General features: G+C 34.0%; 2 protein-coding genes across 3 annotated transcripts; both read right to left on the bottom strand.

Moving 5' to 3' along the window:
- Positions 1–2036: 2036 nt before the first annotated feature.
- Positions 2037–4185, bottom strand: LOC113869001 (50S ribosomal protein L19-2, chloroplastic-like). 2 transcript variants are annotated; one of them, XM_027505075.1, is made up of 5 exons: positions 4047–4185; positions 3671–3967; positions 3491–3577; positions 3223–3356; positions 2037–2439 (listed from the first exon to the last, which is right to left on the bottom strand). In XM_027505075.1, the coding sequence occupies exons 1-5, from the start codon at positions 4068–4070 to the stop codon at positions 2331–2333; spliced, it is 651 nt and encodes a 216-aa protein (XP_027360876.1). In that variant the 5' UTR covers positions 4071–4185; the 3' UTR covers positions 2037–2330. The 2 variants fall into 2 exon arrangements, with proteins under 2 accessions (XP_027360876.1, XP_027360877.1); XM_027505076.1 differs by having other exon boundaries at positions 2069–2439; positions 3671–3964.
- Positions 4186–10240: 6055 nt separating this feature from the next.
- LOC113870232 lies at positions 10241–21501 on the bottom strand. Its single transcript, XM_027506824.1, has 9 exons — positions 21435–21501; positions 21023–21111; positions 20830–20905; positions 20009–20058; positions 19566–19922; positions 14217–14255; positions 13905–14041; positions 12998–13134; positions 10241–10698 (listed from the first exon to the last, which is right to left on the bottom strand). Exons 1-9 carry the CDS (start codon positions 21499–21501, stop codon positions 10241–10243), a joined length of 1410 nt encoding a protein of 469 aa, XP_027362625.1.
- Between the last annotated feature and the right edge of the window lie 120 nt (positions 21502–21621).

Below are 21621 nucleotides of genomic sequence, written 5' to 3'. Positions count from 1 at the left end.
AAAACTTTTTTTTTAAAAAAAACAAGTCATATGATTCATAATTTAAACTCTAAAATTCTCCCAACTGTAATAATTATATGAAACGAGATGAGTTTTATCTTGTTCATAATTAAAAAATAATTAAAAGTCCTCAAACAATTTATGAATTAATAAATTGTGTGAAGAAAAATAATAATTTAATTGAATTATGCTTGAAAAAGACATTCATAAGTAACCTGTTTCAAACTCACAAAATATTTAACTAAAAGAAGTAATGTTTTAGTATGTTGTTTGTTTAACATTATCTAAAAAAAGCTTTAAAACAATTTTGGAAAATGTTAACCTAGTTGAGAATTTTTGGATTTAAGGTTAGTGATATTTAAATGCATTTTTCTGAATCCATAAAAAAAAATAAAATTCTATTCTCACAAAATACATGATGAAATTAATGAAATTTTGATATGATGATCGAAATATTATGCCTAACAAAAACCCTCAATCAATTTTAAAATAATCATTGATTTATTAACATCAATTTAATCATGAATAATTTTGTAGTTTACATGTTTTACATATTATTGTGTATTTAAAAATTTCATAATAACCATGAAATATATCTTTTAAGTCTTTAATACTGATTGTTGGATTATTTAATGATTTGAAATGTTAACTTCACAATTCAAAGATATAAATTATAGTATATATCTTTTGATTTATCAATAATGAAGTTAGATGTATTTGTTATAAATAACCATAAAATATATCTTTTAAGACTCTCATACCAATTGTTAAATTTTTTAATGATTTGAAATATTAACTTCATAATTCAAAGATACAATTTATAGTGAATAAAGTTAGATGTATGTATTTATCATCAAATTCTAAGAGTCCTCCATTGTTTCCATGCATTAGTGACAACAATCACAACATACAATTAACATTTGAATATATACATAATGACATTATTGAAGAAATTTATTTAAAAAGATCTCAGAGAATATGTAAATCTTCTTAACTATACAGTACATCTTCAAGTACATGACTTTGACTACAGTGCCATTAATGATCCTACCATTTTTTAAGAGGCTATCTTTATCTCTCATGCTTTTGATTGATTACATGTTATATATAAAGAATTGACCTCTACAACTCATAATAATATTTGAGATATTACAGAGTTACCAATTGGATACAAACCAATAAGATATAAATGAGTCTTTAAAATCAAGAGTAATTTAAGTTGAAATGTACAAAGTCAAACTTGAAGCTAAAGGTTATAATCAAAGAGAAAATATTAATTATAAAGAGACCAATTCCTACTATGAGCTTATGCTATGGACACTTTTCATGTTATTATAACCTTAATAATTCTTGAAACTTTTGTTAAAAGTAAATATATATGTTCAAGATTTAATTTATCATATACTCTATTCTAGTTATAATGATAAAGTAATATTATTTTTTATTCTATATATATTGTTTTGATATAATATTTTATTTAATAAAGATCTTTGATTAAAATTAAAGATATATTATTACAATAGAAATTATAAAAATAAGAAACATATCTCTTATAATATAAATTAAATTATTCTTAATCATAAAATTATTATAAATAAGATATTAATAATTTAAGTAAATCAATATATATGCGATAGTATTCATACGATGAATATTAATAAATCTCATTTATTAATTTATATTTATAGTTTATACATACATTACTAACTCAAATTCAGATTTTTTAATAATTAATATTACCTTATATCATAGAAAATCTTTATATAATAAATTTTTTTGACTTGAGATTATCATAATAATCATCAAGACATTTGCTGTATTTTAATTCCGGTAACTAACTAATGTATTTTTTAAAGCTAACAAATGATAACAAGTAGCTTCATCTTTGACCTTTAAATAAGTGATCATTAATCAGCTCCCCAAAGAAATGGAGACGTGAGTAGCATGGACAAAAAAAATTTATATAGGCAGCGTGCCCATGCAAGAATATTTCGTCCAGATCTATACATATATAACATATAAAACTATAGAAATTAAGAACATGATTATTAAATCATGTGACGCAGATTATAATCATACTTAGAAATATTTTCTTCTGAGCTTGGCTCTCTACGGTATAATAAAGATGCAGAAGAAACACTTCAAATTTCTCAATACTATCAAGGTTAAGTACACTTGTTTCCGTTTCTGGGAGGATAGATTAAGGGAAAGAAAATTGATCTATTCTACAACACAACAAATCGAAATAATAAAATCAAAGCCCTGCAATCACTTATCCCGGATCAGCAGACTACTTAGAAGATGAAAGTGAGGAAAAATGGGTAACCGTATCATTTGAAAGTGGAGAATCTGGGAAGCTTGTCTCTTAGATAGTACAATCTTGCTCTCCTGACCTTACGGTGGTTTACCACTTTGATTTCTTTGATATTTGGTGAGTAACTGTCACAGGAAAGATAAGCATCATAGAAGACAGTACCTCACAAGAAAACTCTGATAATGACTTGATAATTTAAGTATCGGATATAAAAATTATTTTGATCTTAAACGTCAACTAGTAACTTAAGAAAGTGAAACATCCGGTTAACTTGCTAGAATAAATAAACTAAATTCCTTAAATGATAATTTCATAACTCTTGCCATACAACATAGACTGAAGAGAAAGATCATGAAGAGCAGCATCGCATTCATTTATCAGCAACTATCAGGCAAGTAAACATGTTGAAACAGATACGAATACCTCATCCTCCATTGTTTTGAGAGAGGAGACATCATTAGCCTACAAATTCAGGTCGATTTCTCAACATGTTGAACATACTTTTCCATTCCAACTTCCCACAATTAGGATTCATATTACTCAAGTTTTGTATATCCAGTGGAAGGTGGCAAATCACACACAAAAAGGGATGGTCTTTTTACAATGCAAACCACAACAATGCAGGCATCGGGAAGTAATCAAAATAGTTGAAAATGATAACTAAAAACTATCTCCTTTTTCACATTCTCAGTCATCCAATGTCTTCAAAGGGATTTCACTTCTCTTAAAGACAACTAAAAATGTTAAAAGAAGTGTTCATTCCAAAGTTCTATTTTTCTGTTTTAATCTTTTATATCCCAGTCACAAGTCATTACAATTGGATACACAATAAGGTGGAAAATTCCCGCAGCAAATGACACTAACTACTATACTTCAAAATATTAAGTTCTGGAAAGGTGGAAACTTACACTGGGAACACTATTTCAACCCCTGTGCCAGCAATAATCCTTCGGATTCGAATAGTCGTGTGAATACCCGCATTTTGTTTTGAGATGACAATACCTTTATAAATGGACAACCTACGCTTGTTCTCAGGAACCTCCTGTAATAAGGACAAAAAAAATCACCATAAAATTCACCTCAAGTGACCTTATAAAATATATATATATATATATATATATATATATATATATATATATATATATATATATATATATATATATAATTTTTAAATACCAATTTGATTTCCACAATATCCCCAGTCCTAATGTCTGGAGTGGGTCTCTCCTTTTCCGATGCCTCAATTGCCCTCTGATTCAATATCTGCACAAACAACACCACGCATTTTAAACTTGCAGAGAATGAAAAACCCAATCGGAACAACTTAGAAATTTCGTTTACTCATAAGTAAATTACCCCCATAATGTCTCCAAGCTTGACACGGGGTTTTCTAGGCGATTTCGGTGGTTCGGAATCCGAAGCTTGTTCTGCTTCAGCTTCGGGAACTTCATCGACATTATCCGAAGCAGAATCTTCGGTGGCTTCATCACTGCCTTCGAGGTTGGACTCGGCTCTCACAACAAAACTAGGCTTAGCAATAAGAGGACTGCAACGCCATGAAATTGGGGCCGACGGAACCCTAGAAATGAACGGCACATTACGCGAAGACACGAGAGAAGAAGGGAAAGTCAGCTTTGGGGCAAACAGAGCCTGCTGCAATGCAATTTCCGAATCAGTAGCGAAAATAAAAAATGATTGGGTTTTAACAAATAATGAAAAGATAAGAATAAACCTGAAGAAGAAGTTGGGAAGCCATGAGGGAGAGAGAAAATAGGGTTCCACTTCAGTCACTTGGTACGAGGCATGGGAACACCGGAAACTGTAAGGAGGATGAGGAAGATGGTAACCAGAGCGCCCTTATCTGTTTCTATCTGTTCGACACGTGTGAATTCATTTTTTCTTTTTTTATGGGTTGGGCCTGGCCTGCCTAAATTGCAAGGCCCAAATTCATCTTACACTATTGTTGAACAAAAAAATAATCTTATTTTGGTATTATTAATGTGGGATATTAGCCTACAACAAACAATTATCTTCCCAACACTTGTCAACAAACCCGCTTTCAAATGCAAATTAAACTTGGGAATTTAATTTTGATATTACTTGCTAGATGCATTGTCTATGGTAAATCAAAAGTTATACCCATTAATTTAAAAAAAAAAAGTGGAACAGGATGAACAAAAATGACGATTTTATTTGATGATAAAATCTTATCTTACTTTCAATCTGGATCCTTTCTAATTTGCACAGGAATTAAATGTCCAGTCTATTTTTTGTTTAAATAATTTTTTCTTTTCTTCATTTAAGCACCAAATTTAGCTTAAGCAAGTGAAGACTTAAGTAAATTTTGAGAAATTGGAGCAAATCTTGTACAAAGAGGTGTTAGAATTTGCTTTAAGCGAACAAATGGATCCAGATCTCCTCTCGTTTACGCAGGAACTGCACCTGCAGTTCTTGTTTCGCTTGAGCGAAAAATAATTTTAGTTTAAGCCTCTTAATTTTGCTTAAGCAAAAGTCGCTGTTTCTGTCATGCTCTTCCTTCCTTCTGAGTGTTCGAACACCATCCCCAACAATACTTTTGGTTCTGCAAAAATTCCAACATGCAAAGACATAAGAATATCTGTTTACGTTGCCAAAAGAATTCCTCTTATTCACACCGAAACTAAGAATAATGTTTGTTATTGTTCCCATTCTTGCCGTAAAAAACGTACTCAGATAAGTTCAATTCCCTAGTGAAAATGCTTTGGTTCTGCGAGGGTTGGTGAACCTTAGGGTTTTAGTTAAAGTATTTAAACCTGGTGTTTCAAACTGCATTGTCTTTGAAATTCCTTGATTGATATCTAACAATATAAGTAATTTATTTAATAAAAGAAAATCGATGTGTCTTTCTTTTGCATAAACTGCTCAATCACTAAGTTAAGGATCAAATCTATTTTTCCCCAACTCTGATGATGTTCAATATCAAATCCGTTTAATCACTACAAAAGGAATTTATTTGAACTAGAAATTATCCTTATTTTTTAATGGAAGAAATTATCTTTTATGGGCAATTAACCCTTAGAATACACTGATACCGAAAAGCGTTGGTTGTTGGTAATCATCAAGATATTCTCCAACTTCCAAAACACTTCATATTCAAGTTTTATATTAAAATAAGAGATGTTAAGAGCGAATACGTGAAGAACAAGACAAGTGATTGAAAAAAAGCAGACACAATATCAACTCAGAATTTTTGTTATAAATGAATTACAAAAAGAAATATCATGAATAGGAATATATACAAAAAAGAGAAAAAATGAAAAGAATTTCAAGAAAGAAATAAAAGACAATAGGACAGCATGTCAGCGGTGGATTGGGATGGCCCTAGCATTGGCCATACAGAGGAGAGATCGGGAAGGATTTATGTTTTGAAGTTTTCAAGTGAAGTTTAAGTTACAATCTTGAACAATATTTGATATCATGTTTGTTTGTGAACATTGTAACGTCCCGAATTTTGTAATATTAATTATTGATAATTATATAAATCTAAATGTATATTTATGTGTGTATTTTAAATATATGTTGTGAATATGTATATATATATATATATATAGATGGGTTTATGCATGACTGGTTAGGCTAAAATAGGCTAAGTGCCTAAGTATAGAGCGAGATACTGGGTTGTTCTCGATGCAGCGAGAGGATTCTCGCTGTAGCAAGAGGGCCTTGGGAGGAAGGACTGAAACTGTCACTTTCTCGCTGTAGCGAGAGACGTCTCGCTGTATCGAGAGAGCGACAGTTTGACGTGCTTTTCTGAGTGCAGTCTTGCTGTAGCGAGAGTCTACGGAAACAAGAGTGCAGTTTTCTCTGATTTTTTCGCTATAGCGAGAGGGCGTGTCGCTGCAGCGAGGAAAGCTCGCTGCAACGAGAATATTTCGCTGTAGCAAGAGTGTCGCGACCAGAAAGGATTTAAAGGGGGTTAGGGTTCGGGGAGAATTATTTCTTCCTCTCCCTTCGATCCTTTCACGCCCAAAGCCCTATTCTACCGATTAATTATCTCCAAAGCCATTCGGGAGCGAGATTGGAGCTCGAATTTGTGTGGAGAAGTCTTGGAGGTGAGTTTTAAACGGTTAGGGTTTTTGTTTTTCTTCTCATTCTCTGTTCTTGGTGATTTTCGAGGTTCTCATGAAATTCTTCCATGTGTTTAGGCCGAAAGCCGTGTTGGGAGCATTTTTGTGGTTGAGTTCAGACGTGGATCTTCAATCCAAGGTAAGGGGGGAACTCTATCCTACTCTTTTGTGCATGAATTGTTGTTATTTTGCTTAATATTGTGTTGTGGCTGAGTTAGTGGGTAGAAAATTGTTGAGAAATGTAATGTGGGCCATGTGCTGTGATGTGTGAACATTCTGTGTATTGACCCGAACTTGATGGATGTGGATTGTATGTAAATAGGGTGTAATATAGATGAATATTGACTATGTGTCGTGTAATGTGAAATGAATGTGGGCCTAGTGCCGTGTATTTGAATGCAATGTGAGCTATGTGCCGTGTGTAGGCATGATTATTGTATGCGTGAATGAAATATGTGTGAATAGGCGTGTTAGCGCCGTTGTAATGTACTGTGAATGGTTTAGCGATACACTGGGGGTGTGGGAGATGAGGACGGCAGAAATACCTTGGGAAAGAGGGAGTGGTGGTGACACCGACTGTGGAATGGGTGTACCACGGGCCACACACCCTCTTCCTGACTAGACCTCTGACCATTACCTTTACTGAGCGACCCGTGACTGCTCATGTGGTATCTGTGAGGCGGGGGTAATCGACTACCAGTCATGGTGTAAATCTGTGACAGTGCTACAGTGAATGTGACTGACGTGCGTATGCATGAGTTTATGAATTATACTTATGAATGTGAAATGCTGCTTGTGATTGTGTTTGTTTAATGTATTGAAAATGTACTGGAGGTGAGACTCTATGCTTAATTATGTGTTTTGGTAGTGTAGAGTACTCACATTTACATTCATTTTTCAAGTAATCAAGACGATCAGCACCAGACTCAGTGAAAGGGGCAGATGGAACTGCTATAGGATTAGGATTTTAATTTGAAATTAATGTATTTGAATGGGTCCTATAGTAGTGACTTGATAGAAATTGTAACCCCTTTCCTTATTTTAAAATATTTGATGAAACCAAGGGTTGAGAACCTTATTTGAAATGAAATTTATTTTATTTCAAATTAAATTTATTAAAAATTAAATTTAAGGTGTTACAAACATTGCTCCAACAACTCGCGCATTAGATGTGTGCTTATGCCTTGAATTTATCCCGTCTTCAACATCATGGAAAAGATTACAATTGACATTGCAACTATCATCTCTAAGGAGATTCACCAGTTTTTAATCTTCACCCCTCCTTTTCTATTGCTGCAACAAAGTTGTTGGGCTTTCCAGCCTTGATAAAGTGCTGCCCAAAGGGTTCAGATACCCAACATTTCTACATCAAGTATCAAGTTGAAGAAGTGCATCAACGCCTAGTTCATTAACAACTATTGTACCAATCCATAGAAGCAGCCATATGCCTCATCTGGTCCTTCATCCCACCATCAACAGCACCGCCATCCATACCCAACATGACACTCATGGAAAGTCACATCACACATCAACTCGTTCAAATACAACACTAAATGGAGGCCAACAATTGGGCCTATACACACATACACTAGACACGCTTAAATGAATTATTCTACCACTTCATCCTACACCATGGAGGAGACATTTCAACTTTTCCTTGACTTACCAGAGAAAATTTTGTAGCCCGTGTCTCATGGCCTAAAGACACTCTTTCTTTCTCATATAAGGCCAACCAAGGTGTAGAAGATATGGGACATGAAATAGGACAAGTGAAAGAAGGGCAAGCAGAAACAATGATATGGGAGGAGTGATATGACATATTTTAGGTTTATATTTATAGTTTTATTTTGATTAATAAACACTTTTTATATGCTTTATTTTTAGAGTTTTTATCATTTTCTAATTATTTGAATAAATTGGGCTTGTTACAAATAAATGCTTTAATTTTAAATTTTCGGTTATTCTGACTTTTGACTACTCTTTTGGCTATAAATTTTTTTACATATATCATTTTTGGCTGATTCTGGTTGCATTGGATTTTACACATCCAAGGTTTCAAAATGCATATATGAATCGTTGGATTTGGATTTTATTTTTTTTTGAAATTGAGGCAGATTTGTTGAATATTATTGCGGGATTGCATTTGGACTCTTGTTATTTAATAATTATATTTGAGCTTTTAGATATTATTGAGGCCCACATTTTGGCCACTTAATTTATCCTAATCAGAACCTACAAATAGACTAATAAGATTCTGAATTGGAAGTGGTTAGACACTTTAAGATTTTGAGAATTGGTAGAAATAAGAATCTTTATTTTTACTTTCTATCGAACTCTCTTGTTCTTTTTTCATTCTTGCATGGGGTAAGTGTTTTTATGGAAGGCTAAATCTCTCCTTCAATCCGTGAAATCCAAACGCCATAATTTCAACTTGAGTTCTATACTAAATTGCTCTGAGTTTGTTTTCTTTTCTCTCTAATATCAATTCTGTATTGCGATCGTAATTGACTTTTTTGTTGTTAGAATTTAAATTAAGACTTGATTGATGCTCTGATTTGGTAATATATGCAAATTAAGTTAAATGATTATTTGATTTAATTCGTAACTCTATTCAATTAGGATATTCAATTGAATTAATAATTGAATTGGGTGATTGTTCAAACATGAATTTAAATCTTTAAATACTGTGATAGTCAGAGTTGCACACAATTAGTATTATGTGGATTGTGGTTTCTTAATTCATTTTTACTTACTTTGATTTTATCCGTAATTTGATTTAATTAATTTACAATTTTTAAAACTTCAAAAACTTTATTTGCATTCTTTAAAATAAAATCTAAAATTGAATTTGACCGAAAATGTGTCTTTATGAATCGACTTAAATTTAACTCTATATTACAAAATTTTTAAAAAATTTAATTATTTTGATAGTGACTCAGCATCGTCTATCAAGGAGATCACATAAAAAAGAATCATCATATTCATCATGATGTCAATAAAGAAGATGTTTAAACATATTTTATTTTATTTTATTAGAAAAACATCATATTTTATTTTAAGTTTGTACTTGTTTTACTTTGTTATATCTTTTAAGAACTTTTAATGTATCGCTTCTAATTACATAATTTATATATCAAATATAAATATTTGACTTTATTGTAAGTTTGTTATTATTTTCGTATTTTCCTTTTATAATTTGTAAAGGATATTTCATAAAATTAGTCAACAAATATCTTTTAAAACTTATAAAGTTATACGGTAAAATGACTGAATAGAACTTCCTTCTATAAATATTGAATGTATTTATTTTGTTATGTTCTTTAAAAAAAACTGTTAAATCTGCGTTGTCGGATTAGATACATGTCCCTTCTTTTGTTTTGAGAAAGCAGATACTAAAACTTAAAAAATTCCCAAATGATAATAAGAAAATAATGGATAAAGTTAATCATCTGATCAGTACATGCACAATCAACGATTCAATTTGATAAAAACTGATCAAGTTTTAAACAATGCTATAAGATAAGATATTGTTGGAACAAACTTACACGTAGACGTACAAGTATTCTATATGAAAAATATGAGAATAAAAACAGAACATATCCGAGTAATTTTGAATAAACATATTCCAATTCCTCTGGCATTGTTGGACATCACAAGATGCCTCTTAACGTTACACTTTCTATAAACGTGTCAACCGCACCCGTAATTGCATGAGATATGGGCGCATTTTGGTGTCTCACCCAAACAGAGTGTGATTCTTAGAAACTATCTTATCTTTACTTCGACTATATATTCAATCATAAAACCACCCAAACCAAAGTCAATTGCTCTGCACTCTGTTCCTCTTCAGAACCATACCATTCTCTGTACCCTCTTTCTCTCCCATGGCACTCGCACGTGCCATGCTCGTGCTAACCATTTCCGTGTATTTGCTCGCAATATCCACAGCACAAGCTCCTTCCCCTGCTCCCCAAATGGCCCCCACCACTCCTCCACCTTCCTCCTCCCCTGTTTCACCGCCACAACTTTCTCCAAGCTCAGCCCAAAACCCAGGTCCAAGCTCAGCCCCAAGCCCAGGGCCAACTGCCATATCACCGCCACCTTCACCCTCTGCTCCTGCCAGTGCCCCTTCTTCACCATCATCCGCGCCATCGCCGTCACCCTCCACCGGAGAACCCTCATCTGATACACTTGTTCCTTCAAGCCCAAGCAACGCGTTTGTTCGTGGAAGCAGCTTCGTTATGGTAGCATCTTTTATGGGTGCTGCAATGCTTCTTGCTTGAATAGAGAGAGTTATTGATTCCACTTTAGTTATTTAGATGTGTATTTGGGTACCTTCTTTCCCTTTAATTCCTTTTTAGGTGTTTTCATATTTTGTGGATGATTCTTCAGTACTTCATTAGTGACTTGTTAGGGATGGTGACCAATATTCATGTGTGCGTATGATCATCACCTTTAGCATTATGTAGTATATTTGCATTTGGTGTTCAATTTTACTCAATATCAATTTCATTTTCTAAAGTCAATAGTATGGATTAAAGGTTCAGTCACAAAAGGAGAAAAAAAAAATCAATTCCAAGAGACTTGACTGCATTAAAATAAACTAGATTATAGTACATATGAAAAATGATAATTTTTAAAGTAAAAAAATGGACAATGTGATTTAAAAATATTTTGAAGGAGATGTGGTATACTCCAATTATTATTAATAACTTAAAAAAGTTGGTTGGTTGTTCTTGTTCTCCGACTAATAGAGATACTGTGTAGCTAGAAATAAGGGATTCATCTAACTTTTTTTGGCTATAACTCTAATCTATTGCTTTAGAGTTTGGAAGTTGAATGGTGATTAATTGAAACATGTTCTTATTGGCATGTAATGCAAAGAGAAAGGAGGATGCTTAATGGGGTAGGTAAGGCTATAGTGAACTAGTGCATGAGGTATCATTCTTAAGGTCAATTCGGTGGTGGGAAGAGGAATGGGGGAGAGAGAAAAAGGTTAGTTGGTACAGCTAGCTGTTGAGAGAGGAACAAGTGGAAGAAAGAATGCGATGAAGGTGATTTTGCTTTAGGAGAAGAGGGAGGTGGCACTTTGGAATTTTATGATTGTGGAAGAAAGGGTTAAAGGAAGTTTTGGTGGAGGAATATGAAGAGGATGATGATATTGGTGGGGCTTTCCTACGGCAAATCAACCTAAGCAGAAAGTGATGTGCACACGTCTCCCCTGCCCTATGTTAACCGTAGGAACACAATTGAATACAAGTATCCCATTTCCAACACACTGTTAAGGTTGATTCAACGGATATACAATTTTTAACGACATTTATTTACACATCCGTAATAATAGTCACATATCAAGTAACATTACAATACAACTCCAAACCTTTGAGAGAGAGAGAGAGAGAGTTAATTGAATTACAAAGCATAACGTGGGTTTGTGGAATACAATATTCCCTGTTAAAAACCGAGCATTTAAATTAGGTAATTGTTCAATAGAATTTATATAGGTTCCCAGACACCATAGGCATTCGTGTGTGCCTAAAGTTATAGAATTTATTTATTTATGATCAAAATACCAACGGACAATTTTGTACCACAGAAAATAAAGCACTAGATTCCATCGCAACGAATTCAAATTATAAAACTTCTCAGTGTACTTTTATAACCCTTATATTAATTTATATAACATATGTAATTAAAAAATAATATAATAAAATAATATTTGAGTTTATATTAATTTATTTTATTAAAAATATATAATGGTTTAATCTTAAAGTTTATACAAAAAAATTCTAGTTGCCAAGGTAAAAGAAATTCCACGTCACGTTGTCAGATTTTTCTTCTAGCTTTACTCTTTTTTATTGTCACCCTCTCCTTTTGTAGCTGGCGATGATCCTGCAAACACAATTATAGAAGTCATCTTTAAATCGGGTCAACAAGGTCAATTATGAGAATGATTAATTAAAATTTTAAAAAATATTAACGACAGTCTTCATGATTAATTTTAAATAATTAAAATAAAGCTATTAAAAATCATTTACTATATAAAAAAGTATAAAACTACGATAAAAAAATTTAAAAATAAGTTTCCATTTAAAATAACCTTAAAGTAGTCGTAGATCCATGTCAGTAAAAGTGATATTTTTTAACTTCTTTTTTCTTTGAAGAGTAAATTTGGGTCAAACTGAATAGTATTTTTGGTCTAGCCTTTTCTTTTAACTTTTTAGTAAAAATTCATCTATTTAACTTCAACAGCTTTATTTTTTGGACATTATTATAAAAAAAAACTTTTTTAAACGCTTTTAAAATTGTGTTTAGTCTGTCACCTTTTTAAAAGGAAAGGAAAAGTGAAAAAAATAATTGTACTCAAATTTTTTTTAAAAATAATGAAGTAAAAAAAAACTAAAATAAGGGACTTTCATGTATGCTAAGTGAAAAAGTTTGGAGAGAGGTTTCTTTGTTTCTATTTTGTTTTTTAATTTTTAAAAATTATATTTTAAAATATTTTTAAAAAATGAAAATAAAACTTATGTTATCAAACAAATTTTATTTTTAATGTGCTCTTAATTTTAGCGCATACCGTCAGCATTATCACCGGGAGGCCTAGAACCACCGGTAGTCTTTTCCTGAACTTCAGATGGAGGCAATTTCTGAGGATTGGAATCTACAAACCAAACAAATCTAATTATCAGATCAAGTATTTTAATATTAAAATCCCTGAAGAAATAAAACCCAACAAAAACTATTCAGTTAATTCAACTTTGCTAAATTATTTCTTGTTTTTTCTTGGGAGTGGATAAAAAATCTATCATGATAATTCTTGAAAGCTTGTCATCTTAAGTCAATTTTATTTAACTGAGTCAACCGGCTAGGTGAAATTGTATTCATAGTATCTCCAGTAATTCATAATTCATCTTGGATAGTGTGTCACTGACCAGTTTATTTTTTATTTTTGTTTTTGTCAAACAAAATTATAAAAAAATTATTTTTTTAAAATGAATTTTGGGACTTTTGACTTCTTTCCTTTTTTTTTTTTTAACTTCAAATCTCAAGCTTGAAGGACATACTAACCAAAATTATTTAACTTAAAAATTATAAATTACCAAATAACATTAACTTTCAACCCAAAATTCTAATTTTAAAATTAACTTTAAAGCAATTTTTATACATCAAATAAATCACACCAAACACAACCTTAGACTCACTAGCAGAGGAGACCCAAAATAAAGGGGTATTTCAGTGACAAGGAGACCATTTGGCATGCTAGAATTTCAATGAATTTTTCATAATTTTTAGAAGAATTTCAACAACACATTCTGTATTGTTATATGAATTTTATGTGAATTCCACTAAATAGAATGGACACAATTATTTAGCGAGATTCACGTAAAATTAATTCACCAATATAAAATTGATAAAAAGGTGTCAGTATTAGTTAATGAGCTGTGTTCTAGGGAACTCAAAACAATCCGTACATGTACGGTAACCTCTTTTTAATTGTACCTGAAGAAAAACTTGCTTGAAGTTTGCTCGACGGTGTTTTCTGATCCTTCACTTGTAGTATCTGCTGAAGCCTTTCATTTTCCTCCACAAGTTCTTCAATGAGTAGCCGCTGTTTCAAAACCTAAAGCCACACATAATAATAATAATAATTGAAATGATCAAAAAAGTTCAACAAAAAGTATATAATAATGTTGAGAATATATCTGCATTTATATTATAAAAAGCGATATGCTATCAATTATGACGGGACATGTTAGCTAAAAAAACAACACTAGTTATACAAAATAAAAAGTTACCGTCTGAAGTATTTTGTCCTCCGGCTGCAAGCGTCCAGCCTACAAGGTATCTTAGAATCAGATTTTCATACAATATTTGAGTATCTTAGAATAAACTCACAGAAAGAGGAAATGAGGGAATAATATAGAAAATTAATATTATATCATTCATGTGCTTATTGATTAAGAAAATAATAATTTTACCCTCTAGATTACAAGTACACTCTCTACACAGGACTTTAAAATATCCTATATATATAAGCAAGAATAAGGGAAGGGATTAGATTTATCTAGACAAGAGGAAGAGTAATAATAATGTTTATAATACTACAACGGCAGGTATAATAAAAAGAATCATACGAAAAGAAAAAGGAGGATATGAAATAACTATAGTAGATACATCAGATGGATGTGAAGTGATTGATATTATACTTTCAGGAGCAGAACTTTTTATTTTAGAAGATGAATTTATTAAACTTGATCAACCATTAACGAGTAATCCTAATGTGGATGGATTTGGTCAAGAAGATGCAGAAATAGTACTTCAAGATCCGTTACGTGTTCAGGGTCTCTTGTTCTTCTTGACATTCATTATTTTGGCACAAATCTGTTTAGTTCTTAAGAAGAAACAATTTGAGAAGGTTCAATTATTCGAAATGAATCTTTAGGCCTTCGAATTTATCAACATATTAAGTTTGTGAAAATAACGAAATTTTTGTTGATAATTTATATAATTCTATTATTCTTTAGAATATAATAAAAAAATTATGAAAAGGCCCTTACTTCTTTCTAATCTTTTTCTACTATATTTAGGATTTAGGAAATTCTTTTTATATCGTAATACTAGTCAATTATAGTATGTATATTGTGAAGAAGACTATTTGACTTTGTATCTTTATTTATTTATTTTTTTCATATTTCAATGTTCTAGAGAATAGAACGATTACGAGTTGAAAAAGCGAAATGCATTAGCTATCTGCTCTCAAGTTGGACAGTAAAGGTTGGAAAAGGGCAATCACTCATTCTTAAAAACCAGTATTCTTAAGACCAAAGAGTTGGGCAGAAAAGGAGGGTGGGAAAACTCTTCGTTCCCGGTTCTCCTATAGCTGGATCCTCCAGAACCACAAGAATCCTTAGTTAGAATGAGATTCCAACTCAGTATCTTTTGAGATTTTGAGAAGAGTTGCTCTTTGAAGAGCACAGTATGATAAAAGTTGTAAGTTGTGTTCAGGGGGATGCCTCTATGGTAGAATCAGTCGGGATCTGAGAGGCGGTGGTTTACCCTGTGGCGGATGTCAACGGTTCGAGTTCGCTTATCTCCAACTCGTGAACTTAGCTGATACAAAGCTATATGATAGCACCTAATTTTTTTCGATCTGACAATTTGATCTATGCTATGATTTATCATTCATGGACGTTGATAAGATCCTTCCATCTAACAGCACCTTAGGATGACATAGCCTTAAAGTGACGGGTGAGGTTTAAACAAGGAAAGGCTTATGGTGGATACCTAGGCACCCAGAGACGAGGAGGGGCGTAATGAGCGACGAAATGCTTCGGGGAGTTGAAAATAAGCGTAGATCTGGGGATTTTCGATATAGGTCAACCTTTCGAACTGCTGCTGAATCCACGGGCAAGCAAGAGACAACATGGCGAACTGAAACATCTTAGTAGCCAGAGGAAAAGTAAGCAAAAGCAATTCCCGTAGTAGCGGCGAGCGAAATGGGAGCAGCCTAAACCTTGAAAACGGGGTTGTGGGAGAGCTATACAAGCGTCGTGCTGCTAGGCATAGCAGTGGATTGCTGCACCCTAGATGGCGAGAGTCCAGTAGCTGAAAGCATCACTAGCTGAGGACCGTTATAGTTACGGCCGTCGTTCACCGGGGCTTCGGTTGCCGGCTCCCCGGTAAGGAAGAAGGGGGAACAAGCACACTTGGAGAGCGCAGTACAACGGATATTTGTATGCTGTGTTCGGGAAGGATGAATCACTCCTAAAAAGGAATCTATTGATTCTTTCCCAATCGGTTGGACCGTAGATGCGATGATTTATTTCACGGGCGAGGTCTCTGGTTCAAGTCCAAGATGGCCGAGCTGCGCCAAGGAAAAGAATAGAAGACTGACTTGACTCCTTCATGCATACTCCACTTGACTCGAGGGATATAGCTCAGTTGGTAGAGCTCCGCTCTTGCAATTGGGTCGTTACGATTACGAGTTGGATGTCTAATTATCCAGGCGGTAATTATAGTATCTTGTACCTGAATCGGTGGCTCACACCAGAAGGCATTCGACCCAATAAGGCAGATACTTTAGATCCTACTTGGACGAAGCGGAAGATATTGTCAATAAATAGAAGTACGTCTTGCTCATTGACATCTCAAAAATATTCCGCCATAGTTAGGGCAGTTAAACCAACTCTCATACGAGCTTCGAGCAGTTCGTTCATTTGACCGTATACTAGAGCTACTTTTGATTCTGCAATATTTTGTTCATTAATTACTCCGAATTCTTTCATTTCCATGTAAAGATCATTTCCCTCACGAGTACACTCACCTACTTCGCCAAATATGGATACACCTCCATGAGCTTTGGCAATGTTATTGATCAATTCCATAATGAGTACCGTTTTACCTACACCAGCTCCACCAAAAAGTTCTATTTTTCCTCCACCAAAAAGTTCTATTTTTCCTCCACGGCGATAAGGGGTTAAAAGATCTACTACTTTTATTCTTGTTTCAAAAATGGATAATTTTGTATCCAATTGTATAAAGGCAGGTGCAAATCTATGAATAGGAGATGTTGTGCGAGTATCTACAGGACCCAAATTATCAATAGGCTCTCCAAGTACGTTGAAAATTCGTCCTAGAGTTGCTCCGCCGACTAGAACACTTAGAGGAGCTCTCATGTCAATCACTTCCATTCCTCTCATTAGACCATCTGTAGCACTTATAGCTACAACTCTAACTTGATTATTTCCTAATAATTGTTGTACTTCACAAGTCATGTTAATTTGTTGACCAACAGTATCTCGACCTTTAACTACCAAAGCGTTGTAAATATTAGGCATCTTCCCTGGGGGAAAAGCTACATCTAGTACTTGACTAATTATTTGGGTGATATGTCCCAGATTTTTTTTTTCTCGACTGAAGGGGACACCAAAGGCCTTTGCCCTTCCATCCCTTGGATAGATAAAGAAGGGATAGAGCTTTTGGTTCTTTCATGTTGTCAAAGAGTTGAACAATAAAAATAGACGACGAGTGTATGATCGAATTGATCGGATCATGTAGGAACAATGTTCAAGTCTACCAGTCTGTTAGGATGCCTCAGCTACATACATCACTGCACTTTTACTTGACACATATCGTTAATGAGAAACGAATCGTCTCGCTATGACCTTTTCTTGTATTCTCAAAACTTCTTTCGCTTCATCCCCACAAGGGCAGAGAACCCATCGCTGTCTCGGCTGTGCTACCGGAGGCTTTGGGGAAGTCAGAATAGGAGAACACTCATCTTGGGGTGGACTTACTACTTAGATGCTTTCAGCAATTATCCGCTTCACACTTGGCTAGCAGCGTTTACCGTGGGCACGATAACTGGCACACCAAAGGTGCGTCCTTCCTGGTCCTTTTGTACTAGGGAAAGGTCCTCTCAATGCTTTAACACCCACACCGGATATGGACCGAACTGTCTCATGATGGTCTGAACCCAGCTCACGTACAGCTTTAATTGGCGAACAGCCCATGCTAATGTGCCTTGGATGATCCACATCGATGAGCACGTTGAACTATCCATGTGGCTGAGAGCCCTCACAGTTGAGGTACAATGACGCAATTATCAGGGGCGCGCTCTACCACTGAGCTAGCCCACGTGTGGGCCTCCCGCTGGGGCCTGCTATGCCAAAAGCGAGAGAAACCCCATCCCTTTCTTTCCTTTTTTTTTTCACCCCCATGTTGCCCCTATGTGGCGACATGGGGGTGAAAAAAAAGGAGCTCCTATCAACTTGTTCCGACCTAGGATAATAAGCTCATGAGTTTAGTTTTACTTTACCGTCAAGAAACGAAAAAAGACTTCAATCTCCAAATTTTACTCAGACATAACTCGCTTCTTTTTGGGTGTGAAGCAATGTCAAACGGGGGCGACATGGGGGTGAAAAAAAAGGAGCTCCTATCAACTTGTTCTGACCTAGGATAATAAGCTCATGAGTTTAGTTTTACTTCACCGTCAAGAAACGAAAGAAGACTTCCATCTCCAAATTTTACTCAGACATAACTCCCTTTTTTTTGGGTGTGAAACAGTGTCAAACCAAACTACCCAACAAGCATTAGCTCTCCCTGAAAAGGAGGTGATCTAGCCGCACCTTCCAATACGACTACCTTGTTACTACTTCACTCCAATCACCAGCCCTACCTTCGGCATCCCTCTCCTTGCGATTAAGGTAATAACTTCAGGCATGGCCAGCTCCCATAGTGTGACGGGCGGTGTGTACAAGGCCCGGTAACGAATTCACCATCGTATAACTGACTAGCGATTCCGGCTTCATGTAGGCGAGTTGCAGCCTACAATCTGAAATGAAGACGGGTTTTTGGAGTTAGCTCACCCTCACAGGATCGCGATCCTTTCTCCTGGCCATTGTAGCACGTGTGTCGCCCAAGGCATAAGGGGCATGATGACTTGATGTCATTCTCACCTTCCTCCAGCTTATCACCAGTAGTCTGCTCAGGATTCCAAACTCAACGTTGGCAGCTAAACACGAGTGTTGCGCTCGTCGTAAGAAATATCACCAATTAAGATTTATTCTATCATATAATATTTTATTTCTGATTTGTGGAATCTAACAAGATAACCTTGTGTTATCTTTCTCTCTTGTCTAAATTTTATATATAAAATGAACTCTACTAAAAGTAGATAAGATAAAATAACATAATATATTTAATTTTTTATTTTAATATGTATAAAATGTAAATAAGATAAGAGTTTTTCATGTCTATATTTAACTCTCATATTTTATCATTGTGTATCATATTATATCCAATAAATGAGTCCTTAAAGGCTACTTGATTTCACCAAGCCTGCTTTGCCTCATCTTTAGCCTCCCTGCCTAATCTCCACACAATGTTTTGGACCTCTCTTGTAACCACAAGAAGAGCTAGAATCAACCCAGGAATAGAAATATTCTGAGACACAAATGTCTCATACAGTATATATCTCTTCTTTCAACAGCCTTATTAAACACACAATGTAAATTCCATTAATTCATCCACTTGCGTGAAGCATAAAGAGTATCCGAAAATTCTAGCTTATAAGGCATTTTAATAAGTTTACTAAAAAATCAATAAGAATAAAATCAATGGGCATTAATGAAATGAGTGCATACTGCTTCATCAAGTCCTCCTTCTCCCTTCAATGATGGATTTTGCGGTAAGTTGCTAATAACCTTCTCAGTTTGGCCACTTTTTAATGCTTTATTTTGAAAAGCCAAATCAATCTTCGTAGGTTGAGAACCTACCAGACCTTCAGATATGTGGCTGGCTGATTTAGTTGCCAACTGCATCACGCTTCCTGAAGAAATTTGATCTGCTGATTTAGTTGCCAATTGCATTATGCTTTCAGCAGAAATTTGATCGGTAGTGACTTTGCTTTGAGCACTCTTTAAGGATGCTGGCAATGCACCCTGACTAAAGGGTAAACTGCGAAAGAGTCCAAACTTCATCATCATATTTGTCATTGTTACCTAGCAAATTCAAGATTTTAATGTGAGATATATAAAAGATAGAAAATAGAATACAATAATATTGAGATGAGAGGAATTTCACATACTGCTATACGAGATTGAATTTGACTCCATACCCCTGATCTCATAGACAGGCCTGCCATAGTAAATAAATAAAAACTTAGCCATCAACTGAAGAAAATGTAAAACGTAGTTTTAGTTAACTGACAAAGAGAATATGGCCAAGAACATGTAAATTATAACAAAGTTTAAAATTTAGTTAGTTGAATATAATTATTTTCTCTTATGCATTGCATAATATATCATAACTGGATGGCACTAACAGCATGCAGTGAACCATAACCCTTACGCACGCTTTATGGATAGTAATTTAATTGTAGTCACACATGAAGGTGGTTTGGAAGTCAATTTCAAACAATCCACAGCATAACCAACGTATATGTATATACATGATATAGGACAGCTATAGAATCAACAAACAGTTGAAAGCTGCCTCCTAGGAGCATTCCCAAGATTTTCTGATCATAAAACATGTTGAAATGTCAATAGCCAGGTTCCATAATGGATCATTATGGGCACAAATAGGAACAAATGATCTTAGTTTTTCAGAAGGGGCAAAAGTTAAAAACATTACCAATAGCAGCACAAGGGATAGAGTGATAGACTGATAGTTTAAAAACACCCTATTTAGTATATACAGTTACCAGGACAAACCCAAAAAAGAAAAATTATGAAAGGGAAAGCAATGACATTACTATCCAATGTCAAGACATAACAAAGAATCCATATCATGCAATATACATATGACTAAGAATTGAATGAACAAAACCCTGATGACATAAAAGTCACAAAAAGGTGAAGCATTAAATTATTTGACTAAGAATTGAAAATTATACATATGGCATACCAAGTCCAAAACCATGACCAAAACCAATTCCATAACCAATGCCCGCTTGAATATTCAAAGCTCCCAAGTTCTTAAACTGTATAAAATATGAGAAACGAATATTTCACTAAAAGCAACAGAAAAAAGAAAAAGAAAAGGAGCAACATGGCAATGACAGCATACTCAAATTGGAAAATGATGAATTTTGTCTTACCGAATTACTGACATGTTTGGTAACCCCAGAAAATGCATCGGTCACACCCTTGGTGGCGCTCACTACTTGATTCGACTTCGGTAATGCACCTACATGAAACAAACGCATAAATAAACACCGACTGAAAAAAAAAATTAAGAACTTGACAAATATATTTGAATTTAACTTTGACAGAGAGTTAATGTAAAAATTTTATATTATCAATCAATTAAAAAATACCTTAAATATAATTTTTTTTAAATAACCATCGTAAAAGTCAACCATTCTCAAATTTAATTAATACATAAAATGTCTAAAATAGAAACCGCTATGAGCTATATGAAGGAGAATGAATCATTTAATGGGTAAAAATGGAGAATGAAAAATAGTAGATGAGTATTTGAAAATAGAAGAAACAAATAATAAGAAATACTTGGTTTTTGAGAAGTTTGAGTTGGAGAGTTGGCAGTTTTGGGCTTGAAGAAGCGACTCAAGTCCATTGTATTTCTATGTATGTTCCAAAGAGAGAAAGTACGTAAATAATATAACGAGAGAAGAGATTCGAAAACCTGAATGTACTTTACCCGCCTTTAAAGTAAATGGATTCTCACTTCTCTATT

Source organism: Abrus precatorius, unplaced genomic scaffold (genome assembly GCF_003935025.1).
Source record: "Abrus precatorius isolate BTA unplaced genomic scaffold, Abrus_2018 Scaffold6, whole genome shotgun sequence".
Lineage (NCBI taxonomy): Eukaryota > Viridiplantae > Streptophyta > Magnoliopsida > Fabales > Fabaceae > Abrus > Abrus precatorius.
This window is presented reverse-complemented; position numbering and strand designations above follow the sequence as displayed.